Source organism: Saccopteryx leptura, chromosome 6 (genome assembly GCF_036850995.1).
Source record: "Saccopteryx leptura isolate mSacLep1 chromosome 6, mSacLep1_pri_phased_curated, whole genome shotgun sequence".
Taxonomy (NCBI): Eukaryota; Metazoa; Chordata; class Mammalia; order Chiroptera; family Emballonuridae; genus Saccopteryx; species Saccopteryx leptura.
In genome coordinates, this window is record NC_089508.1 from 5,741,017 (window position 1) to 5,762,630 (window position 21,614).

At 52.1% G+C, this 21,614-nt stretch overlaps 1 protein-coding gene across 6 annotated transcripts in view; it reads right to left on the reverse strand.

Moving 5' to 3' along the window:
* EML1 (EMAP like 1) overlaps positions 1 to 21,614 on the reverse strand; it is a 177,638-nt gene that overhangs the window by 43,516 nt on the left and 112,508 nt on the right. For all 6 annotated transcript variants that reach the window (XM_066344748.1, XM_066344746.1, XM_066344749.1 and 3 more), the window contains exons 3-4: positions 14,949 to 15,084; positions 3,669 to 3,803 (exon numbers count right to left, since the gene is read on the reverse strand). In XM_066344748.1, coding sequence (XP_066200845.1) covers positions 3,669 to 3,803; positions 14,949 to 15,084 — 271 coding nt within the window. The remainder of the gene's footprint in view (positions 1 to 3,668; positions 3,804 to 14,948; positions 15,085 to 21,614) is intronic.

Sequence of the window (21,614 nt, forward strand, 5' to 3'; positions counted from 1 at the left end):
CACCTTCCCCGCTCCCCGGCATTCCAACGCGGGCTCCCGAATCCACGCGTCCCTGACTGGGCTCCCGGATCCACGCGTCCCTGACTGGGCTCCCGGATCCACGCGTCCCTGACTGGGCTCCCGAACCCACGCGTCCCTGACTGGGCTCCCGGATCCACGCGTCCCTGACTGGGCTCCCGAATGCACGCGTCCCTGACTGGGCTCCCGAACCCACGCGTCCCTGACTGAGAACCCGAATGCACGCGTCCCTGACTGAGCTCCCGAACCCACGCGTCCCTGACTGGGCTTCCGGATCCACGCGTCCCTGACTGGGCTCCCGAACGCACACGTCCCTGACTGGGCTCCCGAATGCACGCGTCCCTGACTGGGCTCCCGAACCCACGCGTCCCTGACTGGGCTTCCGGATCCACGCGTCCCTGACTGGGCTCCCGAATGCACACGTCCCTGACTGGGCTCCCGAATGCACACGTCCCTGACTGGGCTCCCGAACCCACGCGTCCCTGACTGAGCTCCCGAACCCACGCGTCCCTGACTGGGCTCCCGAATCCACGCGTCCCTGACTGAGCTCCCCATGCACGCGTCCCTGACTGGGCTCCCGAACGCACGCGTCCCTGACTGGGCTCCCGAACCCACGCGTCCCTGACTGGGCTCCCGAATGCACACATTCCTGACGGAGCTGCAGCCCAGCTCAGCTCCTTTTAAAGATGTCCTCCGGCTGCCACAGTGCCGATGACCAGGCTGAAGCCAATCTGTGTTTTGAGACTTCATATGTGACCTATTTTGTTTTCTTTGTTTCTTTTTTTTTCTCCCCCAAAGCCTGGCTTTGGGGACTGGCACCCCAGGGCCCAAGCACCTTGGTTCCTTTTCTTTTCCCTTCTTTAACTTCACTCATCACGACCACCTCCCACTCGGAGGACCAGCAGCTTGTTCTCTCTGTGGGTCTGTTTCTGTTTCGCTTCGCTTATTCACTTGTTTTTCTAGATTCCATACGTGAGTGATGTCGCACGGTATTTATCTTTCTGTCTGGTGTACCTCACTGAGCGCACACCAGCGCGTTCCGACGGGACACAGACGAGACCGCGAGAGCCCTGAGGCTTCGCAATGCTCTCTTTCCACCTCCCCGCTTTTAGATTTTTGCCAAGATCCGGGTTGAGCTCACAGGACTGTGTCACCCAGGTGGATGTACCCCAATGCGTGTAGAGCAGGAAGGAAGACCAATAGCTTCAGACGTCATCTAACAGCCTCCTCTCACAGATGCGGAACACACAGTTCGGAACTGTGGAAAGACCCTGCCCGCACAGGTCTCACGTTAGAACAGCTGCCACGACAGTGGTGCCCACTTGCTGAGTGCCAAGCCACCACGCCGGGTGTCTCCCTGCTGTGCCTTATAACTTTATAAGATTCAAAGGCATCGGCTATAAAACCCCTCATACACAGAGGGAAAAACTGAGGCTTGGAGATGCTGAGTGGCAGAACTGGTTTACAAACCCAGATATTTCTTTTAATCCAGAGTCCGTGCCTGTTCATCATGTTCTGCTCCCTGAGAGTAACCCACGAAGGGCATTCTCTTGAAATGGAGGCCAGCATCCCAGAACCACGGACACAGACTAGTGAGTGATGGGAAGGAGCCCACAGATCCTGAGACCACCAGACGTCGTGATTCTAAGGGAGACACTGCACCGAGGCCACTCGCTCTGCCTTCCGAGGCTGCCCGAGGCCCGGAGACTGAAGCCTGGTCAGCGAGACCCCGGCTCTGCGGCGGCGCCCGCTCACGGCAGCCCACCCGCGGGCTGCGCACACGGCAACGGAGAAGGATAAATAAAGGGGTTGGGCAGCGACGGAATCAGCAACCTGACCGCCACTTCACTGCTTTTTGCTGCTGCTTCTTCCTGTCAGAGTCATGGCTACGATTCCTCCCGCGGACCCCTGAAGGGTCCGTCTGTCCGTCCCAGCCCTGGCCCGAGAGGCAGGGCCTTTCCCTCTGAATCCCTGGTGACACTAGGAGGAAACTCTGGGTCTGTCCCGACTTGTAGAAGGAACAGGTCACTCACACGGGCAGCTCAACCAGTCCGGAGCTGTGCTGGCCTCGTCTACCCCTGGGCTCTAATGGAACAAAGAACGGATTTTTACTTGTTTTTAAAGAATTTATTTTTAAATGGACATGTTCAGTTGCTTAACTTAGTCTGAGATAATGATGAGTAAACTGACTCAGGACCTCATTTCTCAACCCAAGTTTCCTACCGTGGCATTTATATTTTAAAAAGAAAAGAAAATCCCTTTGTAAATATCTTTTATGGAAACATTTACCCAGCACATTTACGAAAGCCATAGGATTTAAAAGATAAAACAGATCGGGAGTTTGCACAATGCAGATTCCTTTTGGAAATTCTTAATAAAACGCAGATGTGCAGAGAAGGGGCCAAGTTTCTAGCAGCTGCCAAGACCTAGACATCTCAGGTTAAGCTGCAAGCTCTCCCCCACCCCACGCAGTCAGAGACTCCCTTGGGCCACGCTGCATGCCCTCTGTGCTCACACTCTGTTGCCATTGTAACCACTTGGCCTTCTTTCCAGGGTATTATCACCCAATTAGCATAATCTTCTGATAAGAAGCACTAAGAGGCTACATTACAAGACCGAACCCATGTCAAGGTTTTTGAGAGAAGGTTAATCGGCCATGGACTTGACCTGCTCTAGATGTGAGAAGTGCTGGCTTCTTTGCTAGAGAGGATATCTTTTAGGAACAGAATTGAAAATGCATTTTCACCCTCCTTTACAGGACTGAACCAGAAAGGATTTACAAACTTGGGATTTCTACAGCCTGTGGGCTGGAGCTGATCACTTGATGACTAAGCCTTTTCCTTTACATGAACATTGGCGGGGGGGGGGGGGGGGGGGGGGGGGGGGGGGGGGGGGGGGAGTTCAGCCTGTGAAGCTGAAATTCCTCCCTAAGCCTTGCTCAATACAGAGAATAAAATGAAAGCACAATGTTTAACAAGACAGAATAAAGTACCTTAGGCAGATAGACCCAGAGAAACCCATCTCGTACACACAACACAGTCTTAAACACAAAAAAGCCATTAAACTGCCAAAAGATTAGCTTTCACTCATAAAATGTTCCTATTAGTTTCAGAGGTATTTGTCAGAACCCATTAGACACAAACCTCAAAACAAAATTCAAAATGAGGAATTAAGCGCGTTTCATGAGACCAGTAAGAAAACGGTTCCTATTTCTGGCGTTGGCTCGGTATTAAAAAATAGTTTCCGACAAATCAGAAAAGGGCAACTTTTCACCCATTCTGTCTGAGAACACACTGCTGACAGACCAACCGCCCAGCGAGAGTCACTGTCACACGGCAGCAGAGTGGGCTAGGGACGCAGAGGGTCGCCTGCGGACGCTCCGAGCAGCTTCCCGCTCCGCACAGCTGGAACGAAGCAAATTCTCGGGACAGCTTCTGTCTGTGTGAGCGCTGGGGGCTCAAGTCGTATGTTATTACCTGGACAGGAAGTGCCCTGATGGACAGTGGTGCCCCCAGTGACCTCAGGAGAGACCCAGGCACCCAGAGAGCCCCCGGCTTGTGTGCATGTTGAGATCTCTGCCTCGTCTCCGAGAAGAGGAGGGAACCGAGCACTGACCGGGGAGGGGGGACCCGTGGGTCCGGAGCCCGTACCTCTCGCTGTTCTTCTTGCCGCTGGAAGAGCTGCTGGTGGAGCCCGTGCGGTTCCGGTTCCCTTTGGAGTCGCTGTGGCTTTCCCTCCGGCCGCCAGGAGACACGCGTTCAGAAGAGCTGGTCCTCCGGATGGTACTGCAATGGGATGTAAGTGGCAATGAGGTCTTTAACCGGGTGATTCTATTTTATGGCCAAGTATAAAAACAGATGGACGTAGAACGGCATACTTACACGTGGATGTTTAAAAGATAGACGGGGTCTCAAGTCCCAGCTCTACAGATCAAAAAGGTTTTTCAGAACCTCATTTGGACTCCATGCCTCTGCTCACTGCCTTTGTAACTATGCAATTAGTTCAGGTCAAAGTCAGAGCCAACGGTGAGGTACGAAGCCCAACCACACCGTGTGAGAGAGCTGGAGGGGCTCACCCGGAAGTGACCCTGCCCTTGAGCGGCTGTGGGTTAGACCAGCGGTGCTCCACCCGGGGCGACTCTGCCCCCGCCCCACTCACCGGGGACATCTGGCAATAAAGTCCACAGACAGTGTTGGTGGTCACAGCTGTGGGGACAGGGCTACTACGGGCACCCATTGGACAGAGGCCAGGGACGCTGCTCGACACCCGACAATGCCCAGGAGAGCCCCACCATAAGGAACAGTCCTGCCCAAACGTCCATGGTGCTGATACTGGCGAGCTCTGGTCTGAGGGTGCACCTGGGACAAACACCACAGAGCGCTAGAGTGCTACAGGCAACAGCAGAAAACCCACCCTGTGTGAGATGCCTGTGATTAGAGGTGGTGCCCACGTAGGCAACACCTTAACTTACTTCTGCAAATCTGGAGGGCTAGAGCTGAGGCAGGGCATTAGATGTTAGGAGGATGTTTTGACAAATGGGAAAAGGGAAACTGAGACAGATGGTTAGATGAACAATTTGAGTAGTTTACAGCCAGCTAGTAAATCGCAAGATCTTATCTTCCCGGACCAAGGACACCTGAGAGCAAATGACTTACACCTCCTTCCCTAACCAGAGACTAAACAGCTTAAATCACGCCGGTCAGGGAGACAGATAACAGAGACCCCATTAGTGCCATCTGTGCCCGCCAAACCCAAGGATGGAATAAAGTCAGGGGAACAAATAACCAGAAAACTCAATTAAAACCAAATGAATCCAAGACAGAGGTAAAGCTTGACCAGAAAATGACCCTGGTCCCTCTGTGAGCTCATTTAGACACATCAGCATATTAAAGAACACATCTAGAAAGGCAGTGAGTATTCCATTGTGATCCCCTCCTAGGATTCCTGCCTTTAGAAAACAGATAAGAACCCTCAAACAAAGGACCCAGCGCAGGCTCTCTGGAGCAAGGCCATGCCTTTCTTTCTCGGGAATGAACTATCTTTCTTCTAAACTTTGAGGGTCCCCAGAGACTTGCAACCAGAGGAGTAGCTGGTGCAGCAGCTCATTCTGAGCTTACCCCCTGAACCTGTCTCCTAGGGCCCCTTTTCTTTGACTTTTAGTGAGCTGACAGATGCCCTGCCTTGGTTCACTTCTGTCACTGTGAGTTTTCCTTCTCGGTGAGTCCACGCAGCCCCATGTGGCTCACTTCTTTCCTATAACAATTCTAGAGGGCCAAAGCAGAGCTCCACCTAGGTTCCCTCCTGTTGCTCTTTCTAGCCTGACTCCTTCCTTTGTTTCACTGTCCCCAGCTTTAATAAACGTCCTCTCAAAATCACCTGGACTCATGTTGTGAAATCTCTCCTGCACGAAGTCAAGAACCCACACACTGCCAGCCAGCATAGGTGGACTCTCTCTGGGCCCAACCACTTTCCTGTCACAGCGTGGCTGGAGACCAGCGGGCAATGTCCAGGAAAGACTCTCTGAAGGCTGACTTTCTGGGAGAGATAAAAGGCTTGAGTCTGTTGCGATGACACAGTACGTTAGAGCCCACACACAGGAAGTCCACAGGCTTGAGGGGACACCAGAGCCAGGCGGGGGTGCAGGCTGACTGTGTTGCTCTCGGAGCGTAACTGTATTACAGGGACCCCTGCCAAGTTTTACGATCTTCACCATCAGCCTATATCCCTTGAGACCGTATCTGTCCGTCGTGTATACTTTGTGGTATAGACGCTTGATAAATATTTATTAAGTGAAAGGATGAACCAGGTGAATAAATAGATGGGGGTGCCCCTCTCTGAGGTGCTTTAATCTAGCCCTGCTCTAGAAGGAAGGAGACAGGAGAGGGGGCGGTGGTGCCGGTCCAGGGCTGGTGCTGCGGGAAGAGGCACAGACTGGGGTGGGGGCTGGTCTGGTGCATGTGCAGGTGTGTGTGTGTGTGTGTGTGGGGGGGGGATAATGATGCAAACGTGTGAGCCACGCGGTAGCCCAGGGCAGGAATCGTCCCGCTGGTGGTCACCGAACCACAGAGGTGCAGGACATCACCATGCGAGGAAGGAGATGAGAAGGGTCCCTGGGGTAACAGTACATTTTTCAGCGGCAGGCTGAGACCTGCCACGGGAGCCTGAGGTGGCAGGGTGACCCAGGGGTGGGGGGCAGGGACAGGGGAGGAAGGAACAGGGAGAGGGCAGCAGGGACAGAGAAATGCAGCAGGGACTGGTTAGGATGCTGTGTGCTGTGGGGAGGGGGTGGGAGAGACAGATGAAGAGGTCTGGGCGGCTTCAGGGTGCACAGCTCCAGGGGGAGGCAGGGGACAGCGAGACCACGGCCCCTGGGCCGATCTGCAGTGTCCTCGCCTCTACAACTGTAACACAGCCGGACGGAGCGAGGCCTCAGCCCGCACACTCGCTCGGGGCGGTGCTGCTGCCTCCCGGGGCTGCTCCCTCAGCCCGCACACTCGGGGTGCTGCTGCCTCCCGGGGCTGCTCCCTCAGCCCGCACACTCGGGGTGCTGCTGCCTCCCGGGGCTGCTCCCTCAGCCCGCACACTCGGGGTGCTGCTGCCTCCCGGGGCTGCTCCCTCAGCCCGCACACTCGGGGTGCTGCTGCCTCCCGGGGCTGCTCCCTCAGCCCGCACACTCGCTCGGGGTGCTGCTGCCTCCCGGGGCTGCTCCCTCAGCCCGCACGCTCCCTCAGCCCGCACACTCGGGGTGCTGCTGCCTCCCGGGGCTGCTCCCTCAGCCCGCACGCTTGGGGTGGTGCTGCTGCCTCCCGGGGCTGCTCCCTCAGCCCGCACGCTTGGGGTGGTGCTGCTGCCTCCCGGGGCTGCTCCCTCAGCCCGCACACTCGGGGTGGTGCTGCTGCCTCCCGGGGCTGCTCCCTCAGCCCGCACACTCGGGGTGCTGCTGCCTCCCGGGGCTGCTCCCTCAGCCCGCACACTCGGGGTGCTGCTGCCTCCCGGGGCTGCTCCCTCAGCCCGCACACTCGCTCGGGGTGCTGCTGCCTCCCAGGGCTGCTCCCTCAGCCCGCACACTCGCTCGGGGTGGTGCTGCTGCCTCCCGGGGCTGCTCCCTCAGCCCGCACACTCGCTCGGGGTGGTGCTGCTGCCTCCCGGGGCTGCTCCCTCAGCCCGCACGCTCGGGGCGGTGCTGCTGCCTCCCGGGGCTGCTCCCTCAGCCCGCACACTCGGGGTGCTGCTGCCTCCCGGGGCTGCTCCCTCAGCACGCACACTCGGGGTGCTGCTGCCTCCCAGGGCTGCTCCCTCAGCCCGCACACTCGCTCGGGGTGCTGCTGCCTCCCGGGGCTGCTCCCTCAGCCCGCACACTCGGGGTGGTGCTGCTGCCTCCCGGGGCTGCTCCCTCAGCCCGCACACTCGGGGTGGTGCTGCTGCCTCCCGGGGCTGCTCCCTCAGCCCGCACGCTCGGGGTGGTGCTGCCTCCCGGGGCTACTCCCTCAGCCCGCACACTCGGGGTGGTGCTGCTGCCTCCCGGGGCTGCTCCCTCAGCCCGCACGCTCGGGGTGGTGCTGCCTCCCGGGGCTGCTCCCTCAGCCCGCACGCTCGCTCGGGGTGGTGCTGCTGCCTCCCGGGGCTGCTCCCTCAGCCCGCACACTCGGGGTGGTGCTGCCTCCCGGGGCTGCTCCCTCAGCCCGCACACTCGGGGTGCTGCTGCTGCCTCCCGGGGCTGCTCCCTCAGCCCGCACACTCGCTCGGGGTGGTGCTGCTGCCTCCCGGGGCTGCTCCCTCAGCCCGCACACTCGCTCGGGGTGGTGCTGCTGCCTCCCGGGGCTGCTCCCTCAGCCCGCACACTCGGGGTGCTGCTGCCTCCCGGGGCTGCTCCCTCAGCCCGCACGCTCGCTCGGGGTGCTGCTGCCTCCCGGGGCTGCTCCCTCAGCCCGCACACTCGGGGTGCTGCTGCCTCCCGGGGCTGCTCCCTCAGCCCGCACGCTCGCTCGGGGTGCTGCTGCCTCCCGGGGCTGCTCCCTCAGCCCGCACGCTCGCTCGGGGTGGTGCTGCTGCCTCTCGGGGCTGCTCCCTCAGCCCGCACGCTCGCTCGGGGTGGTGCTGCCTCCCGGGGCTGCTCCCTCAGCCCGCACACTCGGGGTGGTGCTGCTGCCTCCCGGGGCTGCTCCCTCAGCCCGCACACTCGCTCGGGGTGGTGCTGCTGCCTCCCGGGGCTGCTCCCCTGGGCAGCCACCGTCCACTCTCCGCCCTCCTTCCAGCTCCTGTCGGTCGCATCCGTCCTTCGGGCCGACGGGCAGGCCTTCTTCCTTTGCAACTTCCACCCTCAGTGCACCTTCTCTCGCCAGGCTTTTGAAAACCGCATATCTGGCTTGTGAAACCTGCCCCCCCACACACACACAAGCGGGCAAACATAAACAAAACGACCCAAATCGTGCAGGTTTGCAGAGGCTTTCTGCACAGTCCCGCTGGTGACCGAGGAAGCTTTGAGTTATGGCCCCGGAATCTCCCGCTGGGACCAGTATGGGTGTGCCTCACGGTTGAAACGTGAATTTTTAGAACACGCAATTTGGGGACAGGGAAATTACAGATCTTAGGAGAGCATGACATTTCTGAAGTTTGGGATTGACGTCTTAAAATTATAGAAACCTTTGTGCTTAAAGGTCAAGACCTTCCAACGATGAAAAGCAACCAGCAAACGTGAGGAGAGGGGTCATTCTGTGCCAATCATCCCAGTACGAGGCTCTCAGGCACCCGGCCCAGCCGTCTCTAGGGTGTCCTTGTGGGAGTTCACAGCAAGTTCACAGCAGTTTAAGGACTGCGGGAGTGGGGGGAGGTAGGAGAGGAAGAAGGAGGGATAAACGGTGAGGGAGGGAGACTTGACTTGGGGGGTGAGAACGTGGTACGTTGTACTTATGAGGCGTTACAGAACTGTGCACTTGAAACCTATGTAATTTTATTAACCAATGTCACTCCAATAAATCCAATTAAAAATACAAACAACAAAGACATCTTCATTGTCATCTTCTGAAAATTTTCTAGATCGTCACTATCCCTCTTAAAGCAGGGTTCCCAGGTTTGAAGGCAATTCTTCAAATGGGGTTTGAGTGATTGGCTAGACAATTTAAACAACTGGCATCTATAAACCCTGCTATCTACTGAAAAATACACTAGCATTTTCTGTGAAAAAAAGAAATGCATAAATACCATTATTTCTTCTTTTTTCCTTCTGATCTCTATCTACCACCCTCCCAAACCAAAAACCTAAGTTTTGAAAACATAACAGTTGTTTATTTTATACTTTGATATGCATTCAATGGTTTCTGCCAATGTAAACTAGATTTTAGACAGAATGAAATTTCTGCCATGGAAATAGCTGACCAGAAGGAAAAGTGGCCATCCTTTTCCATATGCTTAGGGAACACGGAGCATAATACGTTACATTTGTGTCTTACTTTTGTACGTGACCAATATTTTGCAAAATGATCCCAAACTTTTTCCACTAGAAAAAAAATAAGTCTGACAGGTAGCTGTTATACATGACTAGAGTTCTTTCCAATGATATCATGACAGCCAGGGTGACTAACACTAGATTAAAACAATTATCCGCTCAATAAACACTTCTTAGGCATCGACCATATACTGGGCGCTATGCTAAGTACTGGGGCATCGACATGGGACCCAGACTCACCTGGCTTTTGTCCTATACGGCAGTGGTCCCCAACCTTTTTTGGGCCACGGACCGGTTTAATGTCAGAAAATATTTTCACAGACCGGCCTTTAGGGTGGGACGGATAAATGTATCACGTGACCGAGACAAGCTGTCAAGAGTGAGTCTTAGACGGATGTAACAGAGGGAATCTGGTCATTTTAAAAAAATAAAATATCGTTCAGACTTAAATATAAATAAAACGGAAATAATGTAAGTTATTTATTCTTTCTCTGCAGACTGGTACCAAATAGCCCATGGACCGGTACTGGTCCACGGCCCAGAAGTTGGGAACCACTGCTATAAGATATGAGCTAAATCTGACAGATTGAAATCACATGTCTCAATAATTAAGACATGCTCTTATCTTCTACTGTTTAAAAACATATCTTTGTGGCAAAAACCAAGTAATTTCCAAAGAAGGCTGGTGATCTTCGAGAATCTGACGGATCAAAAAAAGTTGTTTCGCCCTGGCTGGTTGGCTCAGCGGTAGAGCGTCGGCCTAGCGTGCGGAGGACCCGGGTTCAATTCCCGGCCAGGGCACACAGGAGAAGCACCCATTTGGTTCTCCACCCCTCCGCCGCGCTTTCCTCTCTGTCTCTCTCTTCCCCTCCCGCAGCCAAGGCTCCATTGGAGCAAAGATGGCCCGGGCGCTGGGGATGGCTCTGTGGCCTCTGCCTCAGGCGCTAGAGTGGCTCTGGTCGCAACATGGCGACGCCCAGGATGGGCAGAGTATCGCCCCCTGGTGGGCAGAGCGTCGCCCCGGTGGGCGTGCCGGGTGGATCCCGGTTGGGCGCATGCGGGAGTCTGTCTGACTGTCTCTCCCTGTTTCCAGCTTCAGAAAAATGAAAAAAAAAAAAAATTGTTTCTTTTCCTGCCACATGAAGTCAACTACCTGAACCCAGAGAGGAGAGGGCACTGCTCCTGACAGAGGGGTAGAAGCCAATTCATCTTCCTCTGTTCACAGCAGACGATTTCCATCTCTATTCTGCTACTGAGAACCCACCCAAAGCATGAATTTAAGAGCTACATTTCAGTGGGTCTCAATGATTAAAAAAAAAAAAGAGAGAGAAATAATCATTAAAAAAAAAAAGAACACCTAAAACCAGATTTCATTCTATTCTTTAAATCGTGTATGATACATAGTCTGGCTTCGGAGTATCTACAAAAGCTGTTTTTTCTAACAAGTGCGACTATTTTTCCAAAGGACTGTTAGCTGTCTGTTTCGAAGCGAGAGTTGCTGACCATCCCCGCCTTACACTCCGAGTGGAGCGATTTGAAAATAATGCCCTCTCTTTGAACTGGTTTTGTTCCCTGGTCTCTCTTCTCACAGCTCTGCCCTATTGTAAAACCCCACTTCGGCGCGGAAAGAATGAGCGCTTGTCTTTGTGTGGAACCCGCGGAACTGTTCTTCTATTGTCAGATCCCTCCTTGCCCGCTGAGCAAGGTATGACCTACAACGTCTTCCCTGGAGTTTCTGCCTTTTTCTCCTTTGACTAATGGAAACAAAGCTTTTCCCAAGGAGTCCAAATCCAGCCCCCAATCGAAGCCTTAATTGGCAACACAAAGCACAACCACCGGGTCCTGGACAATTTCCAAAGGGGATTTTGTTCTTAAGCACTAGGGCTGAAAAACCCCAGAGAAAAGAAAACAAACATATACCCATCCCCACACCACAGCTGCCCCAACACCGTTAATGTGGAACTCTAATCACAGGAAAAAAAATTTACATGGCTGCAAACGATGGAAGTTGTTTTAATCCTAATATTTACAGTGCCTGGTTACTTTGTTTTCAAAATTCTCTCCTAGTGAGAGATCAGTAGGAACTTTACAAACATGGAGTAACTGTCAGATGCTGCTGCTTAAATTTTCAACTTCCAAATGGATGGGAATGCATGTCCATGGAAGCCCATAAAAGCCAGAAGGAAAAAAAAAAAAGTGCATCACTCCACTCCACACTAGAACCCAAGAGTCTTGGACACTCAATCTGGAAAATGTTATATTTCTAATTGGCAGCTAAATAATAACATTACATTTTTTATTTTTATATTTTTTGATCTGAAAAATATTATTTAAGTTCCAAGAATATAAAGAGGTATGAATTATAAAATACAATTTTCTTCAATAAAAAAGGGAATCTCGATGTTTTTTTTTTTCATTAACTATTTACTACTTTAAAAAGTCCATCTTAAAATTGAACAACTCACTCTTAAACAACCAATGGGTCAGAGAAGAAATTACTAGAGAATTTAGAAAATATCTGGAGACAAATGGAAATGAAAACAAAACACACTAAAACTTATGGGATGTGAAGAAAACTGTACTGAGAGGGAAATTTATAGCCATAAACACTTACATTAACAACAAAAAAATCTTAAATCAACAACCTAACTTTACAGCTCAAGAAAGCAAGAAAAGAAAAGTAAAGCAAACCAAAAGTTAGCAAAGTCAGGAGATAATAAAGAGTACAGCAAACATAAATGAAATAGAGAATAGAAAAACAAAAAAAAATACAGTAAAACCAAGAAAAAATTGGGCCAACAAAGTTGACAAATCTTCAGCTAGACTAAGAGAAAAAGAGAGACAACTCAACTAAAATTAGAAATGAAAGAGGGGATATCACAACTGGTATCTCAGAATAAAAAGGATTATAAGAGACTACTATGAACAAATATATGCCAACAAACCAATACCTTAAGAAGAGGAAATGGGTAAATTCCTCAATACATACAACCTACCAAGACTGAATCATAAACAAAAATACGGAACACATCTATACCTGGAAGGAAATTGAAGCAATAATTAAACATTTCCCAATAAAGAAAAGTCCAAGACCAGCTGGTATCACTGGAGGGTACTACCAAAATTTAAAGAGGAATTAATACCAATTCTCTTCAAACTCTTCCAAAGCCATGACAAGGAGAACACTTCAAATCTCATGCTCTGAGGCCAGCACTCCTCCGACACTAAAACCAGACAAAGACACAACAAGAAAAACTATACAGACCGATATCCCTGGTGAACATCAATGCAAAAATCCTCAACAAAGTAAGACTGAATCAAATCAAACAGTACATTGGAATAATTATATTCACCATGACCAAGTGGGATTCACACTTGGAATGCAAGGATGGTTTGACCTACCAAAACGAATCAATGTAATACACCACATTAACAGAATGAAGGACAAATAACAAATGTCTTGTCTTGATTGATGCAGAAAAAGCACTTGACAAAATTCAATATCCTTTCAATGTTAAAAATACTCAACAAGCTAGAAAAAGAAAACTACTATAACATAATAAAAGCCACATATGAGAAGCCCACAGCTAAATATATTCAATAGCGAGAGACTAAAAGCTTTTCCTCTGAGACCAGGTACAAAGCAAGGATACCCACCCTCCCCACTACTGTTCAGCATAGTACTGGAGATCCTACCAGCGCGATCAGACAAGAAAAGGAAATAATTAGAAAGGAAGAAGTAAAATGATCTGTTTTCAGATGATACAACCTTACATGTGAAAAACACACTAAAAGATTTCACACACAAAAAATGTAAAAATAATAAACAATTTCATCAAAGATACAGACACAAAAATCAATACACAAAAATCTGTTGCACTTCTAAATACTAACAACTACCATATTTTTTGCTCCGTAAGACACACCTGACCATAAGGCACACCTAGGATTTTAAGGAGAATAATAAGAAAAAAAATATTCTGAACCAAATGATGTGTTAAAATATTTAATAAAATACTGTATTTTTTGCTCCGTAAAACACATGGGCATTTCCCCCTCCACTTTTTTTTGGGAAAAAAAGTGCATCTTATAAAGCGAAAAATACAGTAATCCAAAGAGGAAATTAAGAATACAATCCAGACCTTTGATGGCGCAGTGGATAAAGCGTCGACCTGGAACGCCGAGGTCGCTGGTTTGAAACCCAGGGCTTGCCCGGTCAAGGCACACACAAGGAGCAACTACAACTTTATGCTTCCCACTTCTCCCGCCTCCTCTGCCCACCTTTTTTTCTCTTTCTCTCCTCTTTCTAAAATCAATATATAAAATGTTTTATAAAAAGAAATAAAACAATCCTATTTGCTATAGCATCAAAAAGGATAAAATAACTAGGAAAAAACAACTCAGGAGGTGACAAACTTGTATAAGAAAACTATAAAACACTGCTAAAAAATAAAATAAAAGAATTAAAAAGATAAGTAAATGGAAGTATATCCCGTTTTCATGGACTGGAACACTTAATATTGCTAAAATGTCCATATCACCCAAAGTCTATAGATTCAATGCAATCCCTATCCAAATCTCCAAGACAATTTTTGTAAAACTAGAAAAAAAACCCTAAAATTCATAAGAAATCTCAGGGGACCCCAAATAACTAAAACAAACTTGAACAGGAACAGTCCGAGGCTTCACACTTCCTGATTTCAAAACACACTACAAAGTAACAGTAATCAAGGTGGTGTGGTACCTTTATCGGCATGAAGACAGAAACTACTGACTAATGGAACAGAACAGACAGCTCAGAAACAAGCCTCTGTGTAGTATATAGCCAAAAGATTTCTGGCATGGGCAACAGGACACTACCATGGGCAAAGGACAGTCTTTTCAACAAATAGTAGAGAGAAAACTGAGTATCTACATGCCTAAGAATGAAGTTGGACTTCATTCCCATTGGTGTGGGAATCTGAATTGTGCTGTGTGTGTGTGTCAAGTGTGGACTTGGGAAGAGCATAGTCCTTACACTCCCATGTGTCTTTAAAAAAAAAAAAAGAATTGTAAGTAAAAATACAAGATAATGACACACTGTAATTTCAGTATGGAGATTTCAAAGGTAATCTGATCAAATTTTACAACGATGTAAAATACAGCATAGGGAATAACGTCAGTAATACAGTAATCACTGCACACGGAGCCAGGTGGGCACTGGACTTAAGAGGAGGGATCTCTTCGAAAATTACCTGGACGTCGAACCACTATATATATGCCTGAAACACAGATAATATCAGCTATGATAACATTTCAAAAAGCAGAGTAATAAATCTATATGGTTCTTGTTACAGCAACACACCAGATATTGTACGTTTTCAAGCTTGAACTCAGATGAGAAATGGTTAAAAAAAAAAAAAAGTTCCAATAAGAAAAAGAGTCCTTATTTTAACACATGAGATGGATCTACTTTTCGAGTTCATTGAAGGCACCGTGTGCTTACCTTTTGGTTGTCGCCGGCACAAAAGTTTCTTTTCTGGTCCCGGAGGGGGACGGCAGAGAGCCACTAGGTTTCTTTGGTAACACGGTGCCGTTGTTGACGGTGGTTCTCAAAGGCAAGGTCTGCACCAGTGGTCTTGCTGCAAGACAAGCAGAAAAGGAAGTCAGACCATGCCCCTGGTTGAAGCAACTCTTGCAGAAAGGAGTTGACGTTTTTCAATGCTGGCAAAAGTGGCAAAGGTGCAAAGACGATGCAACGGAGGTTTTTAACAAGCGGTGTTGGAACACCGAATCTAGACACCAGCCTCACACCTTATACAGAAATGAACTCAAAATTTTGGGGCCACAGACCTCAGAGTACAACACAAAACTGTCAAATTTCTACATTAAAAAAAAAAATAGCAGGCCCTGGCCGGTTGGCTCAGCAGTAGAGCGTTGGCCTAGCGTGCGGGGGACCCAGGTTCGATTCCCAGCCAGGGCACATAGGAGAAGTGCCCATTTGCTTCTCCACCCCCCCTCCTTCCTCTCTGTCTCTCTCTTCCCCTCCCGCAGCCAAGGCTCCATTGGAGCAAAGATGGCCCGGGCGCTGGGGATGGCTCCTTGGCCTCTGCCCCAGGTGCTAGAGTGGCTCTGGTCGCCGCGGAGCGACGCCCTGGAGGGGCAGAGCGTCGCCCCCTGGTGGGCAGAGCGTGGCCCCTGGTGGGCGTGCTGGGTGGATCCCGGTCGGGCACATGCGGGAGTCTGTCTGACTGTCTCTCCCCGTTTCCGGCTTCAGAGAAATACGAAAAAAAAGAAAAAATTAAAAAAAAAAATAGCAGAAAGCTGTGTGACCTGGGTTTGATGATGACTTTTCCCATACAACACCAAAAACATAATCCATGAAAGAAAAACTCTGATCGTTTGGACTTCATTAACATTAATAAACATTTTGCTCCATGAAAGACACAGTTAAGAAAAATGAAAAGAAAATGTCATAGACTGGGAGAAAATATTTGCAAATCACATAGCTGATCAAGGATTTGTATAAGGAATATTATAAAAATAAAACAAAACACGAATCTCTAAAAACACAGCAAAAAAACAAACAGCCCAATTAAAAAAAAAATAGGCAGAAGATGCAAACAGACCCCTCACCGAAGAAGATACACAGATGGCCAATAAGCATATGAAAAGATGCTCAGCATCTTCTGTCGCTAGGGAAATGCAAATTAAAACAATAATGAGATATCTCTGTATACCTATTAGGATGGCTAAAATCCAAAAAACAAAACAAAAAAAAAAAACAACAAAAACCCCAGACAGAACACCCATGTCCGGCCAGGACGCAGAGCTCCAGGAACGCACTCCCTGCTGGTGGGACTGCAAAATGTAGAGTCACTCTGGAAGACAGCTTGGCAGTTGCTAGATGCAGTCTTACTGTACAATCCCGCCACTGCGGGACACTAGGTGTTTACCCAGTGACTGGAAAACTTAACATCTATGTAAGACCTGTATTGAATATTAATGGCAGGCTTATTCGTCATTGCCGACAACTGAAAGCAACCAAAGTGTCCTTCAGTGGGTGAACGGACAAACTCTAGTAAATCCATACAGTGGAATATGATTCAGAAAAAAAAATAAAAATGAACCAATCTGCCCAACAGCGTGGATGAGTCTCCTATCCACACAGCTAGGTAAAAGGGGCCAGGCGGAAAGGCTACCTAGGGTACGATTCCATTTACATGACATTGTATAAAAGGCAAAAGTATAGAGACAAAAACCAGATAGGTTGCCAGAGGCTAGAGTAGGGGTCCCCAAACTATGGCCCCGCGGGCCGCATGCGGCCCCCTGAGGCCTTTTATCCAGCCCTCGCAGCACTTCCGGAAGGGGCACCTCTTTCATTGGTGGTCAGTGAGAGGAGCATAGTTCCCACTGAAATACTGGTCAGTTTGTTGATTTAAATTTACTTGTTATTTATTTTAAATATTGTATTTGTTCCCATTTTGTTTTTTTACTTTAAAATAAGATATGTGCAGTGTGCATAGGGGTTTGTTCATAGTTTTTTTTTATAGTCCAGCCCTCCAACGGTCTGAGGGACAGTGAACTGGCCCCCTGTGTAAAAAGTTTGGGGACCCCTGGGCTGGAGTGTGTGTGTGTGTGTGTGTGCGCGCGCGCGTGCGCACGCACACGCGCTCACGATTGTTTGGGGTGGTCAACTGTTCTCAATACTCCTGTAGTGGTGGAATGTGGCACTATGCATCTGTCAAAGCCTACAGCCTCCTGCAGTACAGAGAGTGAACGTGAATGCATGCGAATAAAAAATCAGTTAGGAGATGGGCGAACCCCATGATGGAGTGGGCTGCAGATTCTGATAAAGGAATCTAACTTATTACAAATATACGTTATAGCCTCTTGGATGGGGGCAGGGAGAAAAGGTGCTGACTTAAATAGTTTTGGGAAAGAGCAGAGACTGTTAAGATGACAAAAACCAAAAACCACACAGAGCACTGTATTCTAGTTTGTAAAGTTGTTGTCCATGGGTACGCAATTCTGAAACCACTAGACAGAAATAGAATTGAACTGAGTAAATGCATGGAGGATGGTTGGAGCTGGGCACAGAATGACAAATTTTTACCACACTGAAACTGTTCAGTTTCTAAAGCCGGGGCAGGCTTCTCTCTCTCTCTCTCTTTTTTTTTTCCCCTAAGAAAAACTGGGAAAAGCCACAGTTAGTCCCCTCCGGCCAGAGCTCAGGGCCATTCTCCACCCTTTCCAAGGTCCCCTTTCCTCATTTCCTGAGCACCTGCCCCAGCCAGGAGCCAGCACTCCCCAGTGGACGCCCCACAGCTCCAAAGCCGAGGTCCTTCGCCCTCTCACACACACAATCTGCCCTCCTTGCTAACGTCCGCTCTCCGCCAGGGCAGAGCCCTCCTCCCGGGTCAGAAGAAACACCCCTTCACCTCTGCTCGTCTTCTCTCTCCACTTTACTTTAGTTTCAGGGTTAAAAAAAATACATGTAACTGGGTTACGTCGTGCCCTCCACCTCAAATGTACGCCCAGCCAGACCCTCAGAATGTGGCCTTATGTACAAAGCGGTAGGTGTCATGTTAAGATAAGGGTGGACTCTCAATCCAGTGGCCAGTGTCCGTATAAGAAGGCCATGTGAAGACACACAGAGAGGAGAACGCTGTGTGACACTAGCGGCGGCCAAGACTGAACAATGCGTCCGCAAGCCGAGGACACCAAGGACGGCCAGCTGCCATCAGGAGCTGGGAGACAAGCACGGGACAGTTTCTCCCCCTCCCCGAGCCTCCAGAGGGAACCAGCCTGCCAACCCTGGGATTTCAGCCCAGGGCCACTGATTTCAGACTCCTGGCCCCTGGACCTGGGAGAGAACACGTTTCTGTGGTTCTAAGCCCCCAGTCTGTGGTCACTGGTTACGCAGCCCCAGGAAATGGGTGCAGGACGTGTATGAGCTTCCGAGTCTTCTAGTCCTGCTGTCACCGACTGCCCAGTCTCTCCCCAGCTCATCTCACAAACCCTGTCCTTATGTCCCTAGTGGGTGACCTCCAGGGTCCTGTCAGCCTGCTGTCACCAGAACCAACGTAACGTGGAAATGCCAAAGTATGGCAGCAGCTCCGAGAGCCTGGTGACAGGCAGTGTGGTAGCAACTTGAAACACAGTTTGTTGTCCAACTGGCCGGGACGCACACGGCACGTCCGCACCCTCTTCTCAACTTGGCCTGGAGAAGGCGGAAGGATGTCCCGCCCGGCCCTGAGCTGCTGCGTGTCCACGCCACTCTGCCCGTCGTAATGTCCTCTCACAACGGTCAGCGAGCTGGTCTCTGCCCAGTTGTGTTTTTGTCACCAATCACCCGAATTCTTCAGTGCTCTCCCCAAACAACAACAAAAACCCCACCCTCTTCCCACCTCCTCTGTTCTATCAGCGGCTTCCCAGCCCGGGCTGCTGGAACTACCTGGGGGGTGGGCTACAAGGCAGGACTGGGTCCCAGCCCCATAGCCGGACCGGGGTCCAGTGTGCCCAACAAGTGCTCAGTGACCCCCGGCTCACGCCAGCCTCATCCTTCCAGCTGCCCGACTGCCCGCCTCTGACCCTCTCTTAGAGAAGCTCGTCCTGTCACGTGTAGTGTCGGGGTCTGGTCTGACCTGCCCGCTGGAGAGGAGAGGAGACAGCTGTGCTGCTCTGAGGGCCCTGTCTCCCCGCTGGGCGGCGGGCACTCCACACCGGCGGCCCACGCGTCCTGCTCCTCTCCCGGCTGACAGCTTCGCACTCCTCCACCCTCGGGGCCAAGAGGCGGCACCCACCTGAACCTAAAGGTAGAGAGAGGCTGCTGCTCCGAAAGCAGCATTTAGCGGAGGGACGCGGCCGGCGGAGGAGGGACGGGGCGGGCGGAGGAGGGACAGGGCGGGCGGAGGAGGGACAGGGCCGGCGGAGGGACGCGACCGGCGGAGGGACAGGGCCGGAGGAGGGACGCGGCCGGAGGAGGGACGCGACCGGCGGAGGGACAGAGCCGGAGGAGGGACAGGGCCGGCGGAGGGACAGAGCCGGAGGAGGGACGCGGCCGGAGGAGGGACAGGGCCGGAGGAGGGACAGGGCCGGAGGAGGGACAGGGCCGGCGGAGGGACGCGGCCGGAGGAGGGACGCGGCCGGAGGAGGGACAGGGCCGGCGGAGGGACGCGGCCGGAGGAGGGACGCGACCGGCGGAGGGACAGAGCCGGAGGAGGGACAGGGCCGGCGGAGGGACGCGACCGGCGGAGGGACGCGACCGGCGGAGGGACAGAGCCGGAGGAGGGACAGGGCCGGAGGAGGGACGCGGCCGGAGGAGGGACAGGGCCGGCGGAGGGACGCGACCGGCGGAGGGACAGGGCCGGAGGAGGGACGCGGCCGGAGGAGGGACAGGGCCGGCGGAGGGACGCGGCCGGAGGAGGGACAGGGCCGGAGGAGGGACAGGGCCGGAGGAGGGACGCGGCCGGAGGAGGGACAGAGCCGGAGGAGGGACAGGGCCGGCGGAGGGACGCGGCCGGCGGAGGAGGGACGGGGCGGGCGGAGGAGGGACGGGGCGGGCGGAGGAGGGACAGGGCGGGCGGAGGGACGCGGCCGGCGGAGGGACAGGGCGGGCGGAGGAGGGACAGGGCCGGCGGAGGAGGGACAGGGCCGGCGGAGGGACAGGGCCGGCGGAGGGACGCGGCCGGCGGCGGAGGGACGGGGCGGGCGGAGGAGGGACGGGGCGGGCGGAGGAGGGACGGGGCCGGCGGAGGAGGCACGGGGCGGGCGGAGGAGGGACAGGGCCGGCGGAGGGATGCGGCCGGCAGAGGGACCCCACGTGGAAGGGGCCAAGGGGGAACCACTCTGACTTCCCTCCCCTCCGCCCTTTCCAGCCCTGCTAGTGCCCCCCGCTGCTCATTCTAACTGGGAGATGGACAGCAGGGATGTCCGTGGGTGTCATCCACACCGGTCAGGCTCCGGGGCAGACAGCTGGCTGCCGGAAGGCAAGGGAAGGATTGGGACGGGCGAACAGACACTATCTGGCACCCAGGTCCCCTCTGCCGCCTGGTCCAGGACCCTGCGTGTCTCTGTCTCTCACGCACACGCACACGCACACGCACCCTGAGCCAGGCTGGGCGAGCCTCCTCTGGGCTCCCCCCTCGTCATCTCACCACTGTCGGCACACAGGACGCCGTGGCCCAGTCGCCTGCCTCTGGGCCTATCCACTCCCCCCCCAGACCCCCCCCCCCCGGCTCCCTGAAGGGGCACCTGCGATGACACCCACGCACAGAAGGTATTCAGCACGCACGTGTGCATCAGGCTGCATTACATTTCGTTCACAAAAATCCCTCTTCAAAGAAAAGGCATTAGGTTGCCATTTCTGAATCACGACTATGTTTTTCTTCCTTTAGGTTCAGTGTACCCACAGGCAAGACACCTTGGGCCCCTTTTCCTAATCCGGAAAGCAGAGGCTTCGGCCTATAAATGCTCCCAGGACGTCTGTCTCCTCCTGCTCTGACATCCATGATCCTAACCCATGTGAGAAGAGTGTTCTAAACAGCCATATTGAGTTTCTATGTGACTTTGCTACCCGGGCACGTTCTTGTAGACTCGCCAACCCACCGGCAGGGAAAAGAGAAGAGCTGTGGACAATGAAAGTGGACAGGCCCAGTCGGCAGGGTGGAGACGGGTCACCGGTGTGGTCTCTACAGCCAGCGTGACTTTGCACGTTATTTCACAGATGGTCCCCACGCGCTACCTGGAGCAGGAGTCCTGCAAACTGACTCCACGGTCTGGCGACGGAAATCGCTGGCTCTAAGGTAGATGTTCAGAACCTCAGGCCTAGAAACATTCACAAGGGAGCCTGAAATGAATACTTTTTCATCTTTCTAAATGGTAGGACTGGAGTGACCTGACTTTAGAAAGTACCATCCGCGATAATCCATTTTCAAAACTACAGTTGATGTACATATGGAAATTCAAGTATAGCTAGTCCAATCTACTAATGCTTATTATGACAGTGATACTGAGTTGTAATCTAAGATCAAGAAACCCCTCCAACTAGCATTACCAACTCAATGTGGCCCTGGCCGGTTGGCTCAGTGGTAGAGCATCATCCTGTGTGAGGAAGTCCCAGGTTTGGTTCCTGGTCAGGGCACACAGAAGAGGCAACCATCTGCTTCTC